Source organism: Cavia porcellus, unplaced genomic scaffold, assembly GCF_034190915.1.
Source record: "Cavia porcellus strain 051 isolate PalLab524CR breed Dunkin Hartley unplaced genomic scaffold, mCavPor4.1 scaffold_15, whole genome shotgun sequence".
NCBI lineage: Eukaryota > Metazoa > Chordata > Mammalia > Rodentia > Caviidae > Cavia > Cavia porcellus.
In genome coordinates this window covers 69,712,568-69,734,229 of record NW_026947498.1, presented here as the reverse complement: position 1 = coordinate 69,734,229, position 21,662 = coordinate 69,712,568, and the positions used below count along the sequence as shown (strand labels likewise).

Below are 21,662 nucleotides of genomic sequence, written 5' to 3'. Positions count from 1 at the left end.
CTGCCCAGCTCTGAGCTTGGAGGACATTCACACCGCGGAACAGTTACGTTTGACTGCTCCTGGCATCCATCTGGGTATTAGTCAGCTTTCCCATTGGTGGTTCACATTACCTAACGGCTATCACTTAATGAAGGAGAGGTTTAATTTGGCTCCTGGTTGCAGGGGATTCAGTCCGTGGTCAGAAGGCTCTGAGGCGGCCATCAGGGCAAAAAAGTCATGGTGGAGCAAAGCTGCTTATTTCACCGTGTCTGGGAAGCAGGGCTACAGTGCTGGAGCCAGAGCTATGTACCCACGAAGGTCATGCCTCTGGTGGTTCACCTGCAGGCAGGCATCATCTCCTAACAGCATATTCATCTATTAACTCATTAGCAAGTTACTCTGCCAGTGAGTGTAGGGCCCCTGTGACCCCATCACCTTCCAACCTCTGAACACATGAGACTTGTAGAGTGACATTTTAGACCTCAAGCGTAACAGACTGGGTTTAAGGGATCATTGGCATTTGTTTACTGATAGCTAGATGTATGTTTGCTAAGATGGGGTCTGGGTGGTCCACGGTTTGGAGCGAGGAGGATTAGGATCAAGTCTCTGGTGACCAGGACCTGCTTCAGGGCTCAGCTCAGTGTCCTTGTCTCCCTCTGCAGCTTGTCTCCAATGTCCTCATTTTCTCCTGCACCAACATCGTGGGCGTCTGCACCCATTACCCGGCCGAGGTCTCCCAGAGACAGGCCTTCCAGGAGACCCGGGAGTGCATCCAGGCACGGCTCCACTCGCAGCGGGAAAACCAGCAGCAGGTGAGTAAGGGCCTCCCAGGGCCGTACCCTGAAAACAGGGAGGTCGCCCTGGAGCTCAGCCTCCTCTCCAGCTGTGCTAAACCCAGAACACTTCTAGGATGAAGGAGTTTTTTCCCTGAGGGTGCACAGCATTCTTCTTTCTATGGGGATCCTCAGTCCTCTCTGCCCTCTCTGTGGCCCATTCATACCCCTCAGCTCTGTGATTTGTGCACGAGCCAAGCTGCAGGATGTCTGCTCCTCCCTCCCAGGTACCCCATGGCTCAGAGAGGTGAGAGCAGTCAGCATTTCCTCTGCAGTCAAGGTGCTTCTCCAGGGCAGTCAAGAGAGAAGAGGAGAAGGTGCTGTCGGCCCTACAGTACCCTACACCTGGTTCTTCCTCTCTGCTCATTTTTGGGTGTGATGGGTTCAGAAAAGGAAGGTACTTTTCTCACCCAAGACTGTCCTGGGGAAGGAGGGCTGGCCACTTCACAGGGCCATGGACTCAGACCTGGCTTCCCCTAGGCTCTAGCTGTCCCCAGCCTAAGGAGCAGCTCTTGCTGACATTCAGGTCTGGGTCACCACTGTCTCCTTTCCTGCGTGTGGACCAATTAGAGGTCTGATAATGAGACAGCATGGAACTATGAAACTCCCAGACAAGAGGTTAGCATGGGGCAGCAAACCCAGGAGTGACAGTGGCAGTTGGCAGGGCTGTGGGTCTCCCACCATGTGTGGACCAAGCAAAACTCTTGTGAGCTAAAGTCTAGAAGACCACAGCGTCCTCCTCCCCAAACGCCTAGCTACATTTGTGTCAGGACCCAGGAAAGATGGGAACCAGGTGATCGGTCACCTTGGGTATGGGGACAGGGAGGTGATGATGGCCCAGGCAGCAGTGGAGTGCACGCTGTGGCCAGCCAGGGGCTTGGCGGTTCCCCTGCAGCATGAGCGTCTCCAACTCTGTCTGATGTGTATGAGGTGGTTGCAGTGGCCAGTGACCCCCAGACTGCCACATGAGGAGAGGAAGCTCTGCAGTGTCTCCAGGTCCTCCTCAGCCCTGCTGCTTACCTTCCGCACTGCCTCTGTGGCCACTGTGTCTTGCCAGGCGTCTCACTTAGATTAGTCTGGGGCCTGACTGTCCCCGTTTCACTCTCTCGCCCTGTCTGGACTCCTGGCCCAGCCTCCTGAAGGAAGCCTGGCTCAGCAGTGTCCTGGAGTCCTCTGCTGTCCTTTGTCCACAAGCTTGCTCACCTTCATTCCATGGCGCCCCTCAGGAGCCCTATCTCATCTCGTCTGGGCTCTGTGGCTCTGCTCTGGGCTGGGCACCTTCCTTCCCCTGATGGCAGACTGGCCCCTCTGACTCTGGGCTTCTCCTTCTCCAAGACAGAGACCATCTCCCAGCTTATCATAGCTTACCTGTGGTGGCCCTGACCAGGCTGCATGTGCCACCAAATCTGCAGGGACTTGGCAGAGAAACTTCTTTGCCAAACTGTGTTCAGCACCAAGGGGTGGTGATGGTGGTGACAGCATCATGTTTGATCCCTGAGGCACCAGCACAGGTCTGAGGTGTCACATGATGAGGGGGCTTAGAAGGTGGCCCTGTCTGCCACTGTCACCAAGCCCTTGGCCCAGATATAGTGACAAAGAAGGAAGGTTTCTTGTGACTGTAGTGGTCACACACTTTCTCCTGGTTGTCCTCTATTACAGGATTGTCCTTTCATGCATGCTCTCATAGGTGGCTATTTTCTGAGTTCTGTACATTGGAGGTAGGCGTCTGTGATCGTGTGTCCTGATGCCTGAGGACACTAGACAGACCCAGGGAGAGCTGCATCTTTTGCTAATTTATCCATTTCCTTAGACCCTGGGCTGTGGCACTGGAGAAGACACAGCTCCTGTCCCCAAGGAAGCTTTGGCTTGCACTCACCAAAGGGAGGCCCCCTTGGCAGCCATGGACAGACAGGAGGGTTGGGGTCTCTGTCCAGTTCCCCCGTTGGGCTGACTTGTACTTCATGGTCAGCCTGCTCCCCACTGGCCTGTAGAGTTGAACTCCGCATCCCTGGTGTCCATGAAGCCCTCTCCACCCACACCACTGTCCTCAGCCACTGTCATGGCATCCGTGCTCAGTGACTCCAGCGTCTCCCTGTCCCCAAGAGATGGGAAGCTTTGAGAAGAAGGATGCCTGGCACCCAGACTATGCCAGCAATATGTGGATATGCAGTAAATATTTGATGCCTGGGACTGAATGAATCACCTTTAATGCTGTCTTCCTCCCCGTCTTCTTTTGGCTCGGAGAAGTTCAGTGGTTTGCCCAAGGTCAGCCAGCATCTCAGGTTCTAACCCACAGTGCTCTGCTCAACACTTGTAGGTTCAGCAGGAGTGCCCTTCCAGTGCAGCCTGGCGACAAGCCTGGGGAAGAACCAAGACATGTCCCAGGGAGACAGGAACCAGACAGCCCTGGGGCATGACTCCAGCTCTACAGAGAGGTGGTAGCCTTGCAAATTTCAGGAGAACCCAAGAGGTCTTCCAGGGCCCTGCTGCAGGGCCACAGGTTGGGGCAGAAGGACACTTACCGGAAGTGGAAGGAGCAGGTGTGAACTCATGTACTTTGTTCCCAGGAGCGGCTTCTGCTGTCGGTCCTTCCCCGCCACGTTGCCATGGAGATGAAAGCAGACATCAATGCCAAGCAGGAGGATATGATGTTCCACAAGATTTACATTCAGAAGCATGACAATGTGAGGTAAGGGTGAGACTGGGAGAGGGGCCAGCCAGCAGGAGGGGAAGACTGGATGACAGAGGGCAGAAGGGATGGCAGAAGGGACCCCTTTGAGGGGTCGCAGCCCGGCAGGGTGGCTGGGGGACTTGGGGTGTGTGTTCGGAGCAGGCCAGCCCTGCCCCTCCAGTGCTGCATGAACTAGCATTGTGCAGTTTCACGTTGTTGGAAGCTGAAGAAGGCAGCGAAGCCATGGAATAGATAGACAAAGGAGGGGAGAAAAAAGCAACACTAGTTGCCGGGAGAACCCTCCCCTGAAAAGGGGAGCAAATACCACTGGCTCAGGACTGCAGGGGCGCCCGGGTCATCACCTCCATCGTCACCTGGCCCTTGCGTGTCTTCTAAGCCCAGGCATGGTGGACTCACTACAGGCATGACCACCTTAGCACTGGTCTCCCCGCACCCCCACAGGTTGGGTACAAATGGCACTTCTGGTGTGTAGATGAAGCTCAGCATGGCTGAAAGCCTTGGCCAGGTCCCCCAATGGCAGTGGCAAAGCCAGGGTGCACCCAAGCTGGCCTGCTTCAAAACCCACAGCCCGGCGCTACGTATTTGCTGCCTCTCTAGACAAAAGCTTCTGACAGCAGGGCCGTGCAGACAGATGTTGGTTAATAGAGTGCAAAATCTGCTTATGAGGTCCACAGGGACACAGAGTGATCCAGTGGCCTTCATCCAGCATGGCTCCTGGAGAGCCCAGCAACCTTCCCTTGGGCCCAGAAAAGCAACCATTGTGGGTGCTTTGAGAGGGTTGCTTTCTCCCTGGGCACTTCTTCCTTAGAACTGAGGCCTCTGAAGTCACCCACTGGGGGCTTGGGCTGCATTTCCAGGCAGTTAGCGAGTTGTGCAGACTGAGTGATGGTGAGCTGGATGGCAGCGGTGCAGGGCAGTACTGTCTTTTTCCATGTAGAACAGGCAGAACTGCCCAGGGGTCTGCAACTGTCAATTCTGCATTTGTCTCCTCCCATCTGTCTCTCAAAATAGGGAAGCTAATGCTTTGGGAGAAAAGCGTAGCTGCCCCCAGTGTTTGTGCTCAGTTTCCCAAGCTGCCCAGCATCTTGAAGCCCAGCTGTGCCGCTTCATGAGACATGGCACAAGCGGGCAGCAGCAGCTGCAGTCTCTCTGGAAGGCAGGCTGCAGCTCAATCTCAAGACCAGGAGGTGTCTTGAGGGCCAGGCTCAGAGAAGGTGGTGAATCGGGGGTGGACTGCTGGTACGAACCCCCTTAGGCAGTGCTTTGCTGCTCTTCCTGGTGCCTGCCTCAGTCCTCTCACAGTGGACCGGTCACCAGTGATCATGGTGTGCATTCTGGGGAGTGCGCGCTCCAGCCCCTGTCTGTGTATGTGTGGGTGCCTTTTTTTGAGGCAGGGTTTCACTATGTAGTTCAGACTGGCCTTAAAAATCACTTGGTAGTACAAGCTGGCCTCAAACTTACCATGATCCTCCTGCCTTAGCCTCCTGAGTGCTGAGATTACAGCATAGTGGTGGTACATGCCTGGCTTTGGGTACTTTCTGATACTTAAGTTCCACAAGTATGAGAGATTAACACTGTTATCACTGTCATCTTATAAATGAGGAAACACAGTCATGGAGTTTTGTAACTTGTCCAAGATCCCATAGCTAGTGAGGCAGGAGAACTGTGCCTAGAATGTGCTCTGACTTCAGAATGTTTATCTAGCCTGACTTCTGGAACTTACGAAAAGGAGTCTGGATGTGGGCTCCAGGAGGTGGGTTGGGAAACTGTCGGCCCTGGAGGAGGCTCCAAGGAAGGGTAGAAGGAAGGTCTGGCTTCCAGTGTGTTGTGCGTCCATGTACCCCAGGAGCCACCAGACTCCCTGAGGTCTGGGGTTTCCACCCTGGGACATATAAACAGCCTCCTATTAGGACAAATCCTAGCAGCTCAGGTTCCAAGATGGAAGGGGTGGCTGGAAGGCACTGAGCTCCAGAGCAGCCCTTTCTGGAATTTTCTCTCTTGGTTCTGACTGCATCACCCCCCTGACCTGGCATTGTCCCCTGCAGAATGTGAATGGAGATACATACTTCTCTGCTCTTAGCTCAGCAGACTTTTTGCAGCATCTGTGCAAACATGCACTAAGGAAATCCAGGGAACTCGCTGCTCAGAAACAGCCTGGCGCCGAAGGTGTAGGTTTTCAGTTTGGCTTCCATTACTGGCCTGCCTGTCCACCTCGCCCAGCAGCTGTCCTCCTGCCATGGCCCTTCCCCATGGCGCAGGCATCCTCCTGCTTCTTGCCTTGAGTACCCACACTTCTGCTAGGGGTGTAGCCAGAATGGGGGTGAAGACCTCTATGGCAGTGAACCCTCAAGGCATGGCAGGCCCCAGAGTGGTATCTGCTTCCCTGTCCCCTCCACAGAGGCAGTGACTCAGGGTTGAGCATGGGACAGTGCCCTAATCAAAGAGGCCTGAGCCTGAGGGGGCATTTCTGTCTGTAACACAGTAGGATCAATGGCAGCAATCAGGAGAGAGATGAAAGAGAGATAAACTAAAAGCCCATGATGTTCACGGAGAGAGAAGCCAGCCACCAGCAGTCACGTGCAAATATCCCGCCGGGGATGCTTACTTGGGGCCATTAGCCCTGCACACAGCCCTGGGTGAAGACAGCCCTGGGTGCTGTCTCTGTTGTCAAGTTGGACTTCAGCTTGGAGTGAGGGTTGAGTTTAAAAGCAGTTGTTGGGGGCTAGGAATGTAGCTCAGTGGTAGAGCACCTGGCTGGCATGTGCGGGACCCTGGTTTGGTCCCCTGCACCACACACAAACATACACTTTGGGGAGCGGTGGGTGTAGAGAAGGCCTGGGCTCTGGGATTAAGCATCCCTGCACATCATCCTAGCTCTGCTGTGGCCTGACCCTGTGACCAGATCAAGTTACAGGCACTGAGCTGCTCTGACCCTCTGTTTCCTCATCTGAAAGACAGCACAGCAAGAGCACCTTCTTGGTTGGGTTGTAAAGGTGAATGGAATAATGTGGGAAAATGGGCAGCATAGGACTCGGTGCACAGACGATCAATAACTGGGGGGTGCAGTGGTCGTTTTCACTGCTGTGGTCCTGACTGTTATCGTATTCACACCAACAGAAAGGCCCGGGAGCCTCTTGCTGGGGCCTGGGAGGCCGATGAGTCATGTTCATCAAATCTCCCCGGGGTTGTAATATTACAGAGGGTGATGACATGCTGTTCTCCAGTCCCCCAAGAGCAAGGCCACAAGAGTAATAAATCAGCTCCACAGTGTGATGGATTGGGCCCAGATCTAGCCGCTGATAGGGTACCGGGGAAAGAATGTGACCTGGGCAGCAATGGAGTACAGATAGGGCCACCACTGTCTATGGTTTCATTGTCCCCTGGTCTGCACAAGTTTCACAGCAGGTAGTTCCTGGCCAAGGAGCCTGTGGGCTGTTTTGGCGAGGGGCTGAAGCAGCCCCCAGAGGTCTCTCATCTGATACGTGGTGACAGATGATCATGTTGCTCCCTGTGGAGCTGAGCTGGGTTGTGCCCCCAACAGGATATCAGGGCTGTGGTTATCAAGTCTCTGGCCCCGTCCCAAATACCTGCATCCCTGCAGCTAACAGTGCAGGGTGACAGCAGGTAGGTAGGGTTGGAGGGAGGGCTATGCTGCTCTGCTCCTCCAGGCCATGCTCTAGGGGCATAGAGGTCTCTGGGAGCTCTGCCTGGGAGGAGGGAGACTAACCAAAGTCAGAGGAGCAGAAGAAGGGCCCACTAGAGGAGGTGCCACACCACCTTGGAGCTCAGGTAGTGGCAAGCACAGGCAGACGCAGGGGCCTCCTAGTCAGCCTCGCCAAGCAGTCCCACTGTGGCATGGAGCAGAATGAGCCTCGGCACTGAACAGACTGGCACATGCCCCAGAGCTGCCTCCTTTTGCCATCTGTAACCTGGAGGTCAGTATGTCCTTTCATGGGATCGTTACCTTTGCCCTAGTGGGTGGGAACTGAAGTGGGGTGTCGGGGTGCAGGGGGCGAGACATGAAAGACACACCCCGTGCCATGCAGAAGCGCCCTCCATTAGAGAAGATGCACTAAACAAGTGTTGGTAGATGGCCAACTTGTCACACACCTGCGTTGTTCGAGGCCTTCTGTGAGCAGGGGGTACGGCTGTTTAAACAACCCAGGGCTCAGTCACTGTCACAGTAGTGAGAAAAAGCCCACAAGGCAGAATATGCAAGAGAGGCCCAGCCTGTCTTCCCCTGTCCCCAGTTCAGGATAGACTTGGGGGTGGCATGTCGTGGCTTGGTTCATCAGCTGGAGTCAGAGCTCATTCTCAGGCTCCCCAGAGTCCTGGGGGCTACAGATGGGGTCCTGGCAGAGAGGCTGACGAGCCTGCCTTGGGATGAAGTGATCAGCGCGTGTGTGCGCTGGCACATGCACACACACACACTTAGATGTGCAGGTCCTGGCGTGGGGATGCCTGCCCGCTCCCTTTCTCCTCTGATCCTTCTCTCCCTAACACCTCCCCGTTTTAAGGTTATTATCTCCTCTCTTGTCTCTTTCAAGGACTTGGCTGCATTCCCCAGGTTGCTCTGGCGTCTGGCTCAGCTGCGGTGTGGTCCTGAATTATAATGACCTCACACCAGCGGCTGAAATGCTCAGATACCTGTGGGGGAAGCGTGCCCCCTGTGGGCCGAGGGTGGAAAACGCTCTGGTCACGTCCTGGTTCACCTGGCCCAGGGCCAGCTGCTGGGAACACCTGTACTGCTGTCTCAGATGCGGATCGGAGGAAAGTGTTTCAAATGCCACTCCCAGAGCACTTAAAACACTTGCTCTTTAAGCCGTTACGTTATCCAAAAACTCCACAAACATTTACTGGGCCAGGCTGTGACTATGGAAAAGACACAGCCCTTGCTCCTTAGGGAAGATGCAGGCTGCACAGAGAGATTGGGGCTGTTGGTCCCAGTGGGGGAACCTTTTAAGAGTACTTAATTATTAATGTTTATTTATTTTAGTCGTAAAAGGTAAGTGTGGCATAACATCATCTTTAAACATTATCGCTTTAAAATGCCTAATCCAGTGACATTAGATACATTTACATTATTGTGCAACCCTCTCAAGAACTTTTTTATCTTCCCAAAGCAAAATGGTGCACAGCCATGCCACTCTCCGTCTCTACAGATTTGGCTGCTCTAGAGGCTTCGTGTAATTGGGCTCCTACAGAATCTGGGCAGTTTTGTGGTGGCTCATTTCACCTAATGCAGTGTCTTCAGGCTGCGCTCACATGGTGAGCGTGTGTGTGACTTCGGTCCTTCTGAAGGTGGAGGAGTAGCCCAGTGTATGCGTATGGTGCGTGTTGCTCATCCGTCCATCCAGGGGTGCACATGTGCTTGGCTTCTGGCTTCAATGAACGATGCTGCTGTATGGTGTGCACGTCGCTCTTGGTGTCCCTGCTTTCAGTTCCCTCAAGCAGACTCTGAGAAGTGGGATTGTTTGATCATCAGGCAATCCTGGGTTTAAGTTTTCAAGGAACCACTCCGTTGTTTTCCACATTTCTGCCATTCGACCTTCCAGCTGGCAGAACAAGGATTTCAGGTTTCTCCATGTCTTGTGCTTGTCCTGGGATGCAGAATGGGGATCAGTGGAGAACGCAGCCGGCAGCAGCAAGGACTTAATATTTTAGCTCTCTGCACTCAGCATAGGGAGCCCTGTGGGGACAGAGAGGCAGCGAAGTGGCACGGAGAGGCCCTGACTGGTTGCCTGTGTCTGGCTGTGTCTTTGACACATCTGGAGTCAGTTGTGATTTGTGTTCTGATTGTATTGAAAATTAGGACGTAGGAAGGGTGGTTCAGGGCTAGGGTAAGAAAGGGAACACATTAGATTAGACAGGTTAGAATCAGGTCCTCCAAGAAAGGAGCGATTTGTTTTTAAAAAGCAAATATTTCTATTCTACAAAGGATGCGTGGAAGAATTGAGGGCAGGGCAGAGAAGAAAGCAAAAGCTCCTTGGGTCCCACTGAGCGCCGCTGGTTCTCGGGGTGGTGTGTGGGTGGTTTGCCCAGGTGTCAGGACACTGCAGGGTCCTGTGGGTAGGATCTGGGCTGGTGGAGGGATGGGGTCTGCAGCAGGCCCTGAGGCTAACCAAGTGGACTGCAGGACTTGCTTTGACCCCAAGCTCCGGGCACCTCCTCTGGGGCCCCGCTTGATGAAGGACCGTCTGTCACCCGCCTGAGAGTGGAAGGTGCTGCCGTCTCAGCTAGATGCTCCTCTTGGTGGGATTGTGCCTTTTCATTGGCTGCTCCCCCGTTTCCTTTCCCAGCCCTCAGATGGCCCCGGGCTTGCTGCCAGCTCCTGTGCCCCTCCTTCGCCTGCTTTCTGCCACCCCTGTGGTGTCCGGTCACACCTGCTGGCACTGACTCACCTCACACTGATGACTGGTGGTTTCTGCTTCCTTCCCAGGGCCGTGACACAGTGGCTTTCTGGGGGATGATGTGTCCCGCTCAGGACGGCCTGTGGGTCACAACAAGGTGGATGACTGGTGCCGAGGCCCAGCTTTTTGGCCTCACAGCTCGTACACCGAGGACTTCAGGATGCGTTCCGCCCTTACAGGCCCTGCTCCCCAGCACCACGGGGTTCCCTGAGGCAGCATCCCAGGAGGAGGGCTCTTGCCGTCCTTGTGGCGCCTGGTCCAGGTGGGGTGTGAGATTCAAGGCCTAGTCATGCCCAGGACCATAGGGAATCATTGCTGGTCATCTGCAGTGTCAGCTGCCCAGGCACTAGTCCAGGGTGTCCAGCGATGCCACAGGAAGTGGTTTTACATGCAGGAGCAGGGCCAGATGCTGGCAGCTTCATTAAGTCACAGGGCCTGCTGGCAGCGGGAGGATCGGCTGTGAGGAAATGCCCCGAGGGCAGCGCAGGCCTGAAGCTGCCCGGGAGGCAGGAGGGCCGTGGCAGGGTTGGAATGAAGAGCCTACCGTCCTACACTGGCAGCAGAAGGCAGGCCGCTGTCCATGATAGTGGCAGAGGAAGGGCACAAAGGAGACATGCCACCAGCCTGCACCTAGACCTGTAGCCAGGAGGAGCTCTCAGCTGGACTGTGCTGGGCCAGAAAGTGGCCTTCAGAGTCACCAAGGACACATCAGTCAGCCTGGGTCACCAGTGCAGACAGTCTGCTGCAGTGGAAAGGAAGAGGCCTCCAAAGGTGACAGTCACAAACAGAGTCCCCCCCACGATGACAGAGAGTGACAAGAAGTGGGAATGTGGTCGTGGCAGCTTCCCACACGTGCAACAGAGGATGTGGGGTTCAGTGGTACCCGGAGACCTGGCTTGAGCGCCTGCGCCCAGGTCAGAAGTGTTGCTCTGAGTGCTTCCTCCCTGGCCCGCTGCTGACCACCTGCCTCCTTGTTCTTCAGCGGCTGGTGGGAGCCTTGGGCAGTGGAAGGTGCCCAGGAGCTGCAGGGAGGTCAGGTTTCTAGGCCACTTGATGACCTGTACAGACCATCTGTTTCTCTTGTCCCCTGGCCCGGCACCAGGGAACCGCATGTGTCCTTGGTAACCTGTGTGCTGGGGGTGGCTGCTGGGGTCCTGCAGTCCTGCCTGTTCCTACCCTGGGAGTCCGTGCAGCTCTGACACAGCTGGAGACCAGTGAGTGTGGTGTCTGCTGGCCCTGCGTGTGAAATGCTGATGTCAGCCTAGGGGACACTCGCAAACCTCTTCTGTGGTTCAGCGCAACTAGTCTTGACCTCAGCTGCTTTTGGTTCTGATTTCCTGAGAGGAAAAGAATTCCCAGGCCCACTGTGGTGCAGGTGCTTTTGCAGAGGTGAGGCAAGGGTGGGGAGGGGCGGCAGGGTGAGAGGTGGGCAGGATTGGGGCTGCTGTGGATGCTTGCCCGGTGTTGCTGGGGTGAGGTGAGCCCATCTTCCAGGCAGACATGAGCACTGGAACTTGGGAGAGAGGTGCAGGGGGCTCCCCATCCCCATTTCTCCCACTCTGCCATTGCCTCTGTTGATCCAGGTTGGCACTGGAGGGCTGGAGGAGTCGAGATATGGACACGGGCTGCCCTCCTGTGCTTTTCCTGGGAGGCGATGGCCCGGCTCCCAGAGCTGTGTGCCGCTGTGGCCCAGCCCGCTCCCACATGCCCCCTGGTGTGCCTGTGTAGACACACAGACGGTGAGCTGCTACTGAGTATGGCCCCGTGGTGGCAGCCTGTACCTACGCTGGGCGGCCTGCAGCAGGGTGCACACACCCTCTGCCTCCCTCCATCCTGTAGACAATGCCAGGGCATTGAATTGTGCTTTTGTGTACTTACCGTGGCTGTGTGGCTGACGGACAGCACTCTTCATTGGTTCTGTGCCCATTATGGAGCCAGCTGTGTGGCCTTGGGCTCCTGACTCAGCGTTTCTGTCCCTCGGTCTCCCACCCGTGAGAGGAAGATACGCACCTTGTGGGGTGGATGTGAGGCCTGAGTCAGTAAAGTGGAGAGCTGGAAGCAGTGTGTTTTAAAATGTGATTCAGGTATGGCAAGGCCTCACCTGGAGATGCAGTCAGGAGATGACTGGCCTTGAGAGAATCTTGACGGTTCCCAAGAGGAGGAGACGTGTTGCATTAGGTCACACAGGCACTGGGACTATCCCGGAGGAATGGGAGGGCAGGGGACAGGAATCGATCTCAATCTCTCTTTCTCTGTCTGTCTGTCTCTCTTACACATACACACACACACACACATACACACACACACACACACACACTTTGTTGCACTTTCCTTGGGAAAAAACGGTGAGGTAGAGAAGAGGCTTATGCTTGGCCACCTGGCAGAGTTTCTCAGCGCTCTGCACTTTGGGTTCTGACCCACACGGCGGATCCCTGACCGTGGGATGGTTAGGGCAGGGCCACTGGTCTGCAGAGGGAAAGGCACACACTGAGTCACGCTGTTCTCTCCCTCTCTGGAAGCCGTCTGACCCTAGCAGGGTTGGTGAGACCCCAGATGTCATAACATTGGAATAAACAGACTTGCTTAGTGCTTCGTTTAGACACTAGGAATGAGGGGTGAAGTATTTGATGAGTGTCTTAATCAGTTTGATTCAAACCTTCCACATCACCGTGTATGTGTAACACCACTCTGTAGCCCATAAATACATGCAGTCATACTTTGTCAATGTTGAATAAAAATAAAAGGAAACTTAATACACTAGCACACCGTTTTGGGGGGGAAACAACAGTGGCCTGCTAGGTTGTCAGGACTGAAGATGTGAGAACCTGCAGCTCAGCACCTGCTGCCAGGAGCCTCAGCACAGGAGAGCAACCCACTTTTGCCCCCACTTTGAGATAAACTCCAGGGGCCCTGACACATTTTGGTCTATGGGGCCTTGCCTCTGGGAGTCTGGAAAACATTTTCCATCTCAGGGTCTGAGGCCACAGGACAGTATGAATGATCAGCCGATGCCATTGACAGTGAGTCTGGGCGAGCTGCAGGAGAGGTTGATGGCTGCCAGACCTGCTGGTGTCTTTCTCTCCCTCCTCATTCTTCTCTCAGAAGACTCCCAGGGTTGGGGTCGCTTCTGTGGGGGGCTGGGAGTGATACTGCGTGACACTGTTTCAGCCTGAGGGGCTTTCCAGAGAGCAGAAGGGTACTCATCCCCAGACCTGGTCGCTGTGGAGGGGCTGCTCAGAGGCTAGTCAGGGGCTGAGCAGAGGGGTAATGGGGGTCCCACCAGACACATGCCCTGTGCTTCTGTCCTTTTGTTTGGAAACAGGGCTGCTGGGCGGCAGGAGTGGCCAGCATCTTCAGCTCCCCAGGCCGAGGCCCCTGTTGCCCCTCAGCCATTTGGAGGCCCCCAGACTCCTGCTGGCCAGCAGCCCTCCTGAGGCCTGAGGTGCCCAGCTGGGTCCTGGTGACAGCTGTCTCCCTTTCCCCTCTCACATGGGTCTGCCTCAATCCTTGAAGTCTGCTACATCAGAAGACAGGACTCATGCCTTGTAAACAACAGAAATTTACTCAAAGTTCTAGAAGCTGAAAGTCTGAGGTCAGGGTGCTGGCCTAGCACCCTGGGACTCCTGGGAGAGCCTCTTGCTCTCTGTCTCCCAGAGAGAGAGAGGAGGTGACCTTTGCCCTGAGCTACATCCCCAGCCCTGTTTGTTTATTTGGAGGCAGGGTCTCATCAAGTTGCTCAGGCTGTGCTTCCCTGGCAAACACCCTGCCTCAGCCTTCCAGAGCGCTGGAGCTGGAGGTGTGTGTGCCCATGCCCAGCTTATGTCTCTGCTTGGAAAGACAACAATCTGGCACATGAGGACTCACCTTTGTGGCCAACCACTTCCCAGGGGCCCTGCTTCTTAACCCTGTGATATTGGGCACTGAGATTAACGATTGGGATCAGGGGGACCCAGACACCACGTGGCAGGGTTCCCCTCCTCTGCTGTCTCCCCAGCATCCTGTTTGCTGACATCGAGGGCTTCACCAGCCTGGCATCCCAGTGCACCGCCCAGGAGCTAGTCATGACCCTCAACGAGCTCTTCGCCCGCTTTGACAAGCTGGCTGCGGTGAGTCACCCCGACCTCCGGCCAGAGGGCCCTGGCGGTCAAGGCGTCAGGTCAGGGACCCAGGGGGAACACAGGACAGGCGTGTCTCCAGAGCTGTTGGGAATGGTGACAGGCAGATGGGCTGCTCAGGCTGTGGCTGTGTCCTCATGCCGCTGCCAGTCCTGGCAACAGCAGTATGAGGGTGTGTACAGGGAGTCCCCCACCTGCTCCAGGAATGGGGTGGCACAGCCGTAGGGTCCAGTTCCCCCACCCCGAATTTCTGTTTGGAATAGATGAGACACCAGTCTCGTTCCTGATGAAGCTGACCAGAGTTATAAAAGAATGAGAGCGAACCCCCACCTGACCTGCAGGTAGCCATATGCCACCCCCAGAGTTCTCCAGAAAGAGGAGCCCCCCACATTTGGACAGATTGGAAGCAGCGTCTCAGACAGGGAGCATGTTTATTCATGAAGTCCGTTTCCACTGTAATCCTTTCCCAGCCTGTGGCTTTGGGTGACTCTGTGAGCTTTTCTGCAGCTGTTACGTATAAGTGGCCACTTCATACAATGTCCACTGACATGTGGACATGGCCCCCATTGGCACAGAGGACATCAGGCCAGATGTGCACTAGAGGCTGCTGCCTGTCTGATGGGGGTCCCGGATCCCTGAGCTTAAGTGAGGCAGGTGGGGGCACACTTGGTGGCCGGGCACCGTTGGTATCTCACGAGTCCAAGTTACATAAGCACTTGAATCCCAGAGGTGTGCTGCCTTAATGGAGTAGCTCAGGGAGCCAGATTTTGGGCTGCTCATAACTGATGATTAATGACATTCCATCTGACTGCCAATTACGGATCAATAGTGGCCTGCCAGGGAGACCCTGTAGCGCCTGTCACTCAGCAGTGGCAGCAGCAGGTGCTTCATTTTGCTAGCTTCTGGGCGCTGGTCACTGGTTTAGTGAACTCTTAAGTCTCACACAGGCCGAGGGTCAGGTGAGGTTTCTATCTGAGGTCATTCTTGCTTGCTTCAGAAAAGCAGTTGAGAGAATCTTGAGCCAAAAGTCAGATTGCTCCAGGCATTCAAGGCACACACCCTGGCCTTCCCCGTGCTGACAGAGCTGCTTGGTTTCTGGGTCTCGGGGACCCCAGCAGTGGCTCCTGAGGGTGTGCTCTCGGCCACCACCCCACCCTCCTCCCAGGCTCCTGAGGAGCCCCATCTGGGCTGGGCAGAGCGCAGGCACAGAACGAGTCTGTGCTCACCACCCTGACAGACAAGTTATTCCAGGCACGGGGTGATTCTGTTTGCTTCTTATTGCTGTCCCTCCCACTTCTCTTTCCCACTATTTTTAATTATGAAAATGAATTTGCTTTCCAGGAGAATCACTGTTTACGCATTAAGATCCTGGGGGACTGTTACTACTGCGTCTCGGGGCTGCCTGAGGCCAGGGCCGACCATGCCCACTGCTGCGTGGAGATGGGCATGGACATGATTGAGGCCATCTCGTAAGTGCCCTCTTCCAGGCCTTTCCACTCTGGGGGTGCTGTCCTCCAGCCTGGGAAAACTGACCAGCCGACTGGACTGAGAGAAACAGTGGGGAAATGATGAGGGAGAGCTGTCCCCGAGCACCCACCTAGCTATGCACCATCCCCCAGGCCTGATCTGTACCCCTAGACTTGGTGCTTCTCTGGGGCTCCTTGTGCCTCAACAGCCAGGACAGCTTTTTTCCAGGGAGGTGGGCTCCACAGGTGAGTGGCCTCCTGCCTGCTACAGGCTCCCAGCTAGAGGAGGAAACGGCCACCTCTGCACCTCCCAGATGGGAGAGGTTTGGATGCTCCCCAGGCCTAGAGATTCCGACACAGGAGTTCCATGCTGAGAGACTCCTTCCTGACTGTGAGCAGTCACAGCTAGGCTGTTGTTGGTCAACACTGGTTATGGAAGGAGCCCTGGTCATTGAAACATGTGGATTTGTATATGAGCTTACGTGTGAGCCAAGGAAACAGAAAAAGACTGTACCCAGATTCAGTAATTTTGGACTTTAGAAATACCCCACGTAGGTGCAAAGGGAAAGACAGAGGGCAGGGTTAGAGCAGCTGGCCTGGTCCACGAAAGTGGCATGATTGTCTACCGAGTTTCCCCTGTGTGCCTGGGCTAGACAGTCCCTAGCCCAGAAACACAGTGTTCAGGACGAGAGCCTGGAACTCCTGAGGCTCCTCCCGAGGTGTGTCTGTGCATGTGACACAGTGAGAGGAGCCAGCTGCTGTGGAGAGGCGGCTGGTTCCACAGAGGGCCAGAGAGAAGCTTCATGCAGGAAGGACAGAATAAGCTATGTCATCCTAAGTGAGGCACCACGGACAGAAAGGATGGCTCCAGGAATGGGACTTCCTCCTCTGACCCCAGGACAAGGAGATGACAAACGGCACATGGTCCTGTCAGCTCGATGAAGAAGGATGGGCAGGGAGGAGTACAGGGATGGCTCTACCCAACAGGCAAAGTCAGGTTACTGGGCTGCAGCTGGCTAAGCAGGCCCATGGGCCAGGAAGGTCACAGTCCCCAAGAAGTACAAACTGCGTCCCACCTCCAGCATCTGCTCCTTTTGCAGACCTTGGGCTTAGACACACGGGTTCAGCTGCCCTTCTGTCCTGCCACCCACTCCTCAGCTTGGGAGGTGATAGGTAGAGGCCCAAGTCATCGGCTCGGGACCCCTGTGTAGTGAGTGGTACAGGAGGCAGCAACTGGGGCTGTCCTATAGGGCACAGCACTCCTCGGCCCCCCTCTCTTCCTGAGCAGGACAAGCAGATATCCTCCCTCAAAATCCAGTTAACTACCATTTCTCTATCCTCCTAACACCAGAGCAGCAATGTGAACAAATCCAATAGATAACAAAAGGCTTGTGAATCTTTCCCAGAGAGCAATATGATTGGGGTTTGGAGTAGCTGTAACTTCCCAGTCGGGTTCAAGTTGTCACTAACATACATTTGCATTTCTTTCGTTTTTATTTATTTATTTGCATTTCTTTAATTGATTTAAAGAGATAACCGGAGGCCGGAGGGCCCTTTGGTTTTACTGTGAGTCAGCATGCCACCTTGTGGCCAAAGAAGGAAACAGCACTTCTCAGAATTGAGCACCTGAGCCCCAGGACCAAGCCCCTACAACCCCTGTAGCCATCCCTTTAGATTTAGCGTCCCAAGTCTACTTAGCCTGGACGGGAGAACTGCCTCGTTGAGACCGTGCCTCCCGCCACCTCAGCCCTGCTCTGTGCACCTGGACCCTGACACTCTTCCAGCCTCATCCCTGCTCCATCCCCAGGTTGGTCCGGGAGGTGACCGGAGTAAACGTGAACATGCGTGTGGGAATTCACAGTGGACGAGTACACTGCGGTGTCCTTGGTCTCAGGAAGTGGCAGTTCGACGTCTGGTCTAATGACGTCACACTGGCCAACCACATGGAGGCCGGGGGCAAGGCAGGGTAAGTAGGGGCCAGATTGCCCCTCAGGCCCCCTCCGGGGGCTGTCCTGGGAGGTGGGGATGGAGTTGGAATGAGGCTTCCTCCGTTGTCCAGTTGCATACACTGCACCATGGACCGTGGTGGGAGCTGTTGTGTTGGCCACCCTTGGTCTGGCTGCTACCACAAAACACGAAGCCCTGTGAGATGGGAGCCCAGAGATGGGAGAAGCAGAGTTGGGAGTGGGGAGTCATTCCAGGGTGGCTACGACGCAGCAGCGGAGCACAAGCTGGCCCTGGTGCTGGCATGGGAAGGAAGGTGGGGGAGCAGCCCTAGCCGAAGGATGGAAGACAGGAGGTGCCCAGTGTGATGAGAGAACACAGTCGTCCCCCCCACACAAGGACTGGCCTTTAAGAGGCCGGTAGTAGGTGGGGCACAGAGCCCAGGCCAGGTGGGTTTCAGACCTGTAGGCAGCACAAGTCAGAGGTCTCTATAGCCCCTGACTTCCAGCAGGGCTGACACAGAGGCTCCTGCTCGCGGTGGGGTACAAGATGGAGACAACTTGAGGGTCTCCTCAACTCTATGGGAGGAGGCAGCACGAGCCTGGGCTGCACACGTGAGCCTAGTTTGGGGCCCTGGGTTTCAGTCACGACCCAGTGGGGTTGCTGTTTGGTTTTGCATGGAAAATTGGAGGTCTTGCATTTTCTGGGTGTCTCCCACCCTCCAGGAGGATCCATATCACCAAGGCCACACTCAACTACCTGAACGGTGACTACGAGGTGGAGCCGGGCTGTGGGGGCGAGCGCAACGCCTACCTCAAGGAGCACAGCATCGAGACCTTCCTCATCCTGCGCTGCACCCAGAAGCGGGTTGGTGGGCTGGGCCGGGCAGGCAGGCGCTTCCGCCTCTCGGGGAGGGACATTTTCCTGGCCTGCTGCTTCCCGCTTCTCTCTCTCCCCTGACCAAAGCCGTGAGCTCCTCCAGCAGCTGTGGCTCACACGTCTTGGAAAGGACCTCAACGCGGGAGGCCTTGCCAAGGCTGGTGGCAGATGGGGACTGTTTTATTCTGCTTCGTCATAGACATGCAGGAGGCCTCGGGCCAGATAGCAGCAGTGCCCAGAAGGCCACAAGGGCCTGTGCACACGGCAGGCTGTCTTCACTGCTCCCCTCTCTATGGCTTTGCACGGGGTTGAGCTCCTGTCCTCCTCCGCTCCCTCCCCTCTGCAGTGTCTGTCCCAGCCTGGATCTCGGTGGCTTTGTTTCTTGAACCTCTGCCTTCACTTTCTAGTTTCTGTCTTCTTCCCATTGGTCTCAGCCCGCACTTGCCAAAGCGTACAACTGAATTATTAGCAGACTTTAGGGTCGTGTTCCATGGAACACGACCTTAATTTTTAAAGCCAAAGAAGAGAGCACTTTATATGTCTCCCTAAATTAAATTGCCTTTTACTTCAGAGTCGGTCTCTCCAGTTTGTTGGGCAGTGCCCTTTGGTAGATAGAAGCTTCCCGTTTCTTTTCCTCAGGAGTTAGAGCGAAGAGATCACAGTTGGTTTGTAGGGGAGGCAGGACAGGTCAGGCAGGGTCCACCGGAGAGGACGCCTGAGGCAGCCCCTGCGGGGAGCACACTTCACATTCTCTGCAGACGGCAGGAAGAAGAAGGAGTCTGGACACTGTGGGTATGGGATGCCGTGGCTGAACTGAATCGATGAACCCTAGCAAACGTTTGCTGGTTCTTTGGCCAGGATGGCCAGTCCAGAATAGATGGAAGTCCTCCTGGCCTCTTTCCCACATTGCTCCCTTGTTCCGAGTTCACAGGGCCTCCAGCCCACCTCCCTGCCACCCGCCCGATTCCCAAGTGCTCCAGAAAGGAGGAAGCAGAGAGATACAGTGTCGGGAAGCAAGCTGAGTGTCCCCCAACCCTGCATCGGGTGGATCTGACAAGGGAGTGGATCAAAGGGCTGCTTGACTCTCCACCTCTGGTGCACATCTGGGTGGAAAGACAGACAGACAGACAGAAAGATAGATGCACGTGCAGGCAGCATAGATGCTGGGACAGGGTTGGCCTCTGTGTAACTGGCCAATTGTCCAGACACGTCAGCCCCAAAGTGTCATCATGTCTGGACCTGTCCTGCTCCTCTGCTAAAACCTGCCCATTGTAAAGAAGCAGAATGGAGATTAGAGCCCAAGTCCCCGCTCCCTCTGTGAGCCCCTGGGTGCCTTCAGCCCCAGGCTCTGCCCAGTCCCCAGGCTGCACTGAGCCTGCTGTGATGTGTCTTGCCAGCAGCTTGGGCGGAGCCCTGGCATGTGCTGGCCGGGCTGCCTGGGGACCCTGAGGTAAGGTCCAGCTGCTACCCCCACATTTAAAGTCCACACTCCAGCGGGGAGGAGAAGCAGCTCAATGAGGGCCACTTCAGCTCAGTGCTTGGAATTAGGTCTTTGGGGCAGGGGAAGGTGACACAGGTTTTGACAGGTGCCAGGACAGACTCTTGCAATCAGACTTGTGGGGAGAATTGGCCAGGCAGATGTGCTCTCGTCATTGGCTGTCTTTCTTGGTCCAGCCAGGGCTGGCTTCGGGAGTTGGGCTGGCTGAGGGGGCTTCCTTGGGAGAGCTTGAGGGTTTGGAGGCAGGAGGGATGTGAGCAGCTCTCCTCCTGGGCTCCTTCCTCAGCCCTGCCTGCACCCTAATGTGTCATGTCACTCTCCAGAAAGAAGAGAAGGCCATGATTGCCAAGATGAACCGCCAGAGAACCAACTCCATCGGGCACAACCCGCCACACTGGGGGGCCGAGCGCCCTTTCTACAACCACCTAGGTGGCAACCAGGTGTCCAAGGAGATGAAGCGGATGGTGAGTGGCTGGCGGACGCTGTGCTGCGACAGCCCCCAGGCTCAGGGGCTTCTGGGCGTGAGTGATGGTTGCAGTCTCCCACCCCTGAGATGTGTGAGAGAATCTGGAGAGCCACAGAAGGAAGCAGAAGTGGGGTCACCCCAACTTGGGACCAGGAGCTGACACTGGCCCCGGTGTCCCCCACGAGTCCTGCTGTCTTGTGGCTTGCTGAATTTGGTCTGGGAACAGAGCGGCAGTGCCCATGCCTCCTGCTTGTGCCAGAGCTCGTCACGCAGCTGGGAGCATGCCCTTCCAGCCAGATGGGGTTGCCAGAGCCTCCGGGCACTGTCTGGTGAGGCAGGAGGGGAGCCACTTACCAGATCCCTGTCCGGCACCTCCCACATTTCCCAGGAGAGGAGACGCCTCTTTTGGCTCTATTGTTCAGAAACTGTTCCAGGGGCTTTCTGGCAAGTGCCCAGTGGTCCCCCTTTTCCTCTATGCCGAGAAACACCTCCATTCTTGCTGATGACTGCCTCTCTGGGGGAGTGCACCAGCCACCTAAGGCTGTCCCCTGCACCTCCGCACATCCTGCCTGCCTCGGGCACTGACACCCCAGCCCTCTCTGCATTCCCCAGGATGGGCTAATGCAGGATGCACTGCTGGGCTCATGCAGCAGTGATGGAACATGAATTTGGGGGTCGGGAAGGAGAGGAATGACAGGAAGCCAGACTGCAGCAGCAGTGTGTCCCTCTTTGGAGAGCATGGCCAGTCACCTGAGCAGGGGCACCTGTTCCCAGTGGTAGTCAACCGCCCTGGGGGAAGGCTGAGGAGGAGCAGTGCTGGGGTCAGGGTGTGTGGTCACTTTGCACGGGGTCTGAGGGTCTGACTAGGTTTACATGAGGCTGGAAGGAGGAGATGAGGGATTTCTGGAAATGCAGCAAATGAGAGCCAGCGGCCTACAGGAGGGGCCAAGCCGGACACCTGGTCACTCCACTTCATGCTGCCAGTGAGCAGCGATGACACAGGTGATGATAGACAGGCTGCTTGAGGGACATGGTGCCAGGAGGAGCCAGTGGGAGAGGCCAGAGCTCCCTCTAGGGCTTTGATCTTGGACATCACAGACCTGGTCATTGCCACCAGTGCTCCAGCTGCTGCTGTCCCTCCCCGAGGTCCTCTTGAATAATCTCCTGAAGACTGTGGTCCCCACACCCCAGGTGGTCAGGAGGAGAGTGGGGCAAGGGAAAGGGGCATTTTGGGGGACTGGAGAGTGGAGTAGGGAAGGGAAGGGAGAGGAGGAAGAGGAGGAGGAAAAAGAGGCAGCCAGTGAGCAGGCAAGGGCCCTGGTGCTCAGTCACAAGCCTGCTCAGACTCCCTGGGAAGTATTTTTAGTGACATTTGGCGTA

The 21,662-nt window shown here is 55.7% G+C and overlaps 1 protein-coding gene across 3 annotated transcripts in view; it reads left to right on the top strand.

Annotated features, from left to right (window-relative positions):
- The window catches only part of Adcy5 (adenylate cyclase 5), a 136,148-nt gene that overhangs the window by 83,728 nt on the left and 30,758 nt on the right, over window positions 1–21,662 (top strand). For all 3 annotated transcript variants that reach the window (XM_023562600.2, XM_063225090.1, XM_023562601.2), the window contains exons 2-8: window positions 642–791; window positions 3,380–3,501; window positions 13,909–14,020; window positions 15,371–15,498; window positions 17,303–17,461; window positions 18,165–18,306; window positions 20,140–20,280. In XM_023562600.2, coding sequence (XP_023418368.2) covers window positions 642–791; window positions 3,380–3,501; window positions 13,909–14,020; window positions 15,371–15,498; window positions 17,303–17,461; window positions 18,165–18,306; window positions 20,140–20,280 — 954 coding nt within the window. The remainder of the gene's footprint in view (window positions 1–641; window positions 792–3,379; window positions 3,502–13,908; window positions 14,021–15,370; window positions 15,499–17,302; window positions 17,462–18,164; window positions 18,307–20,139; window positions 20,281–21,662) is intronic.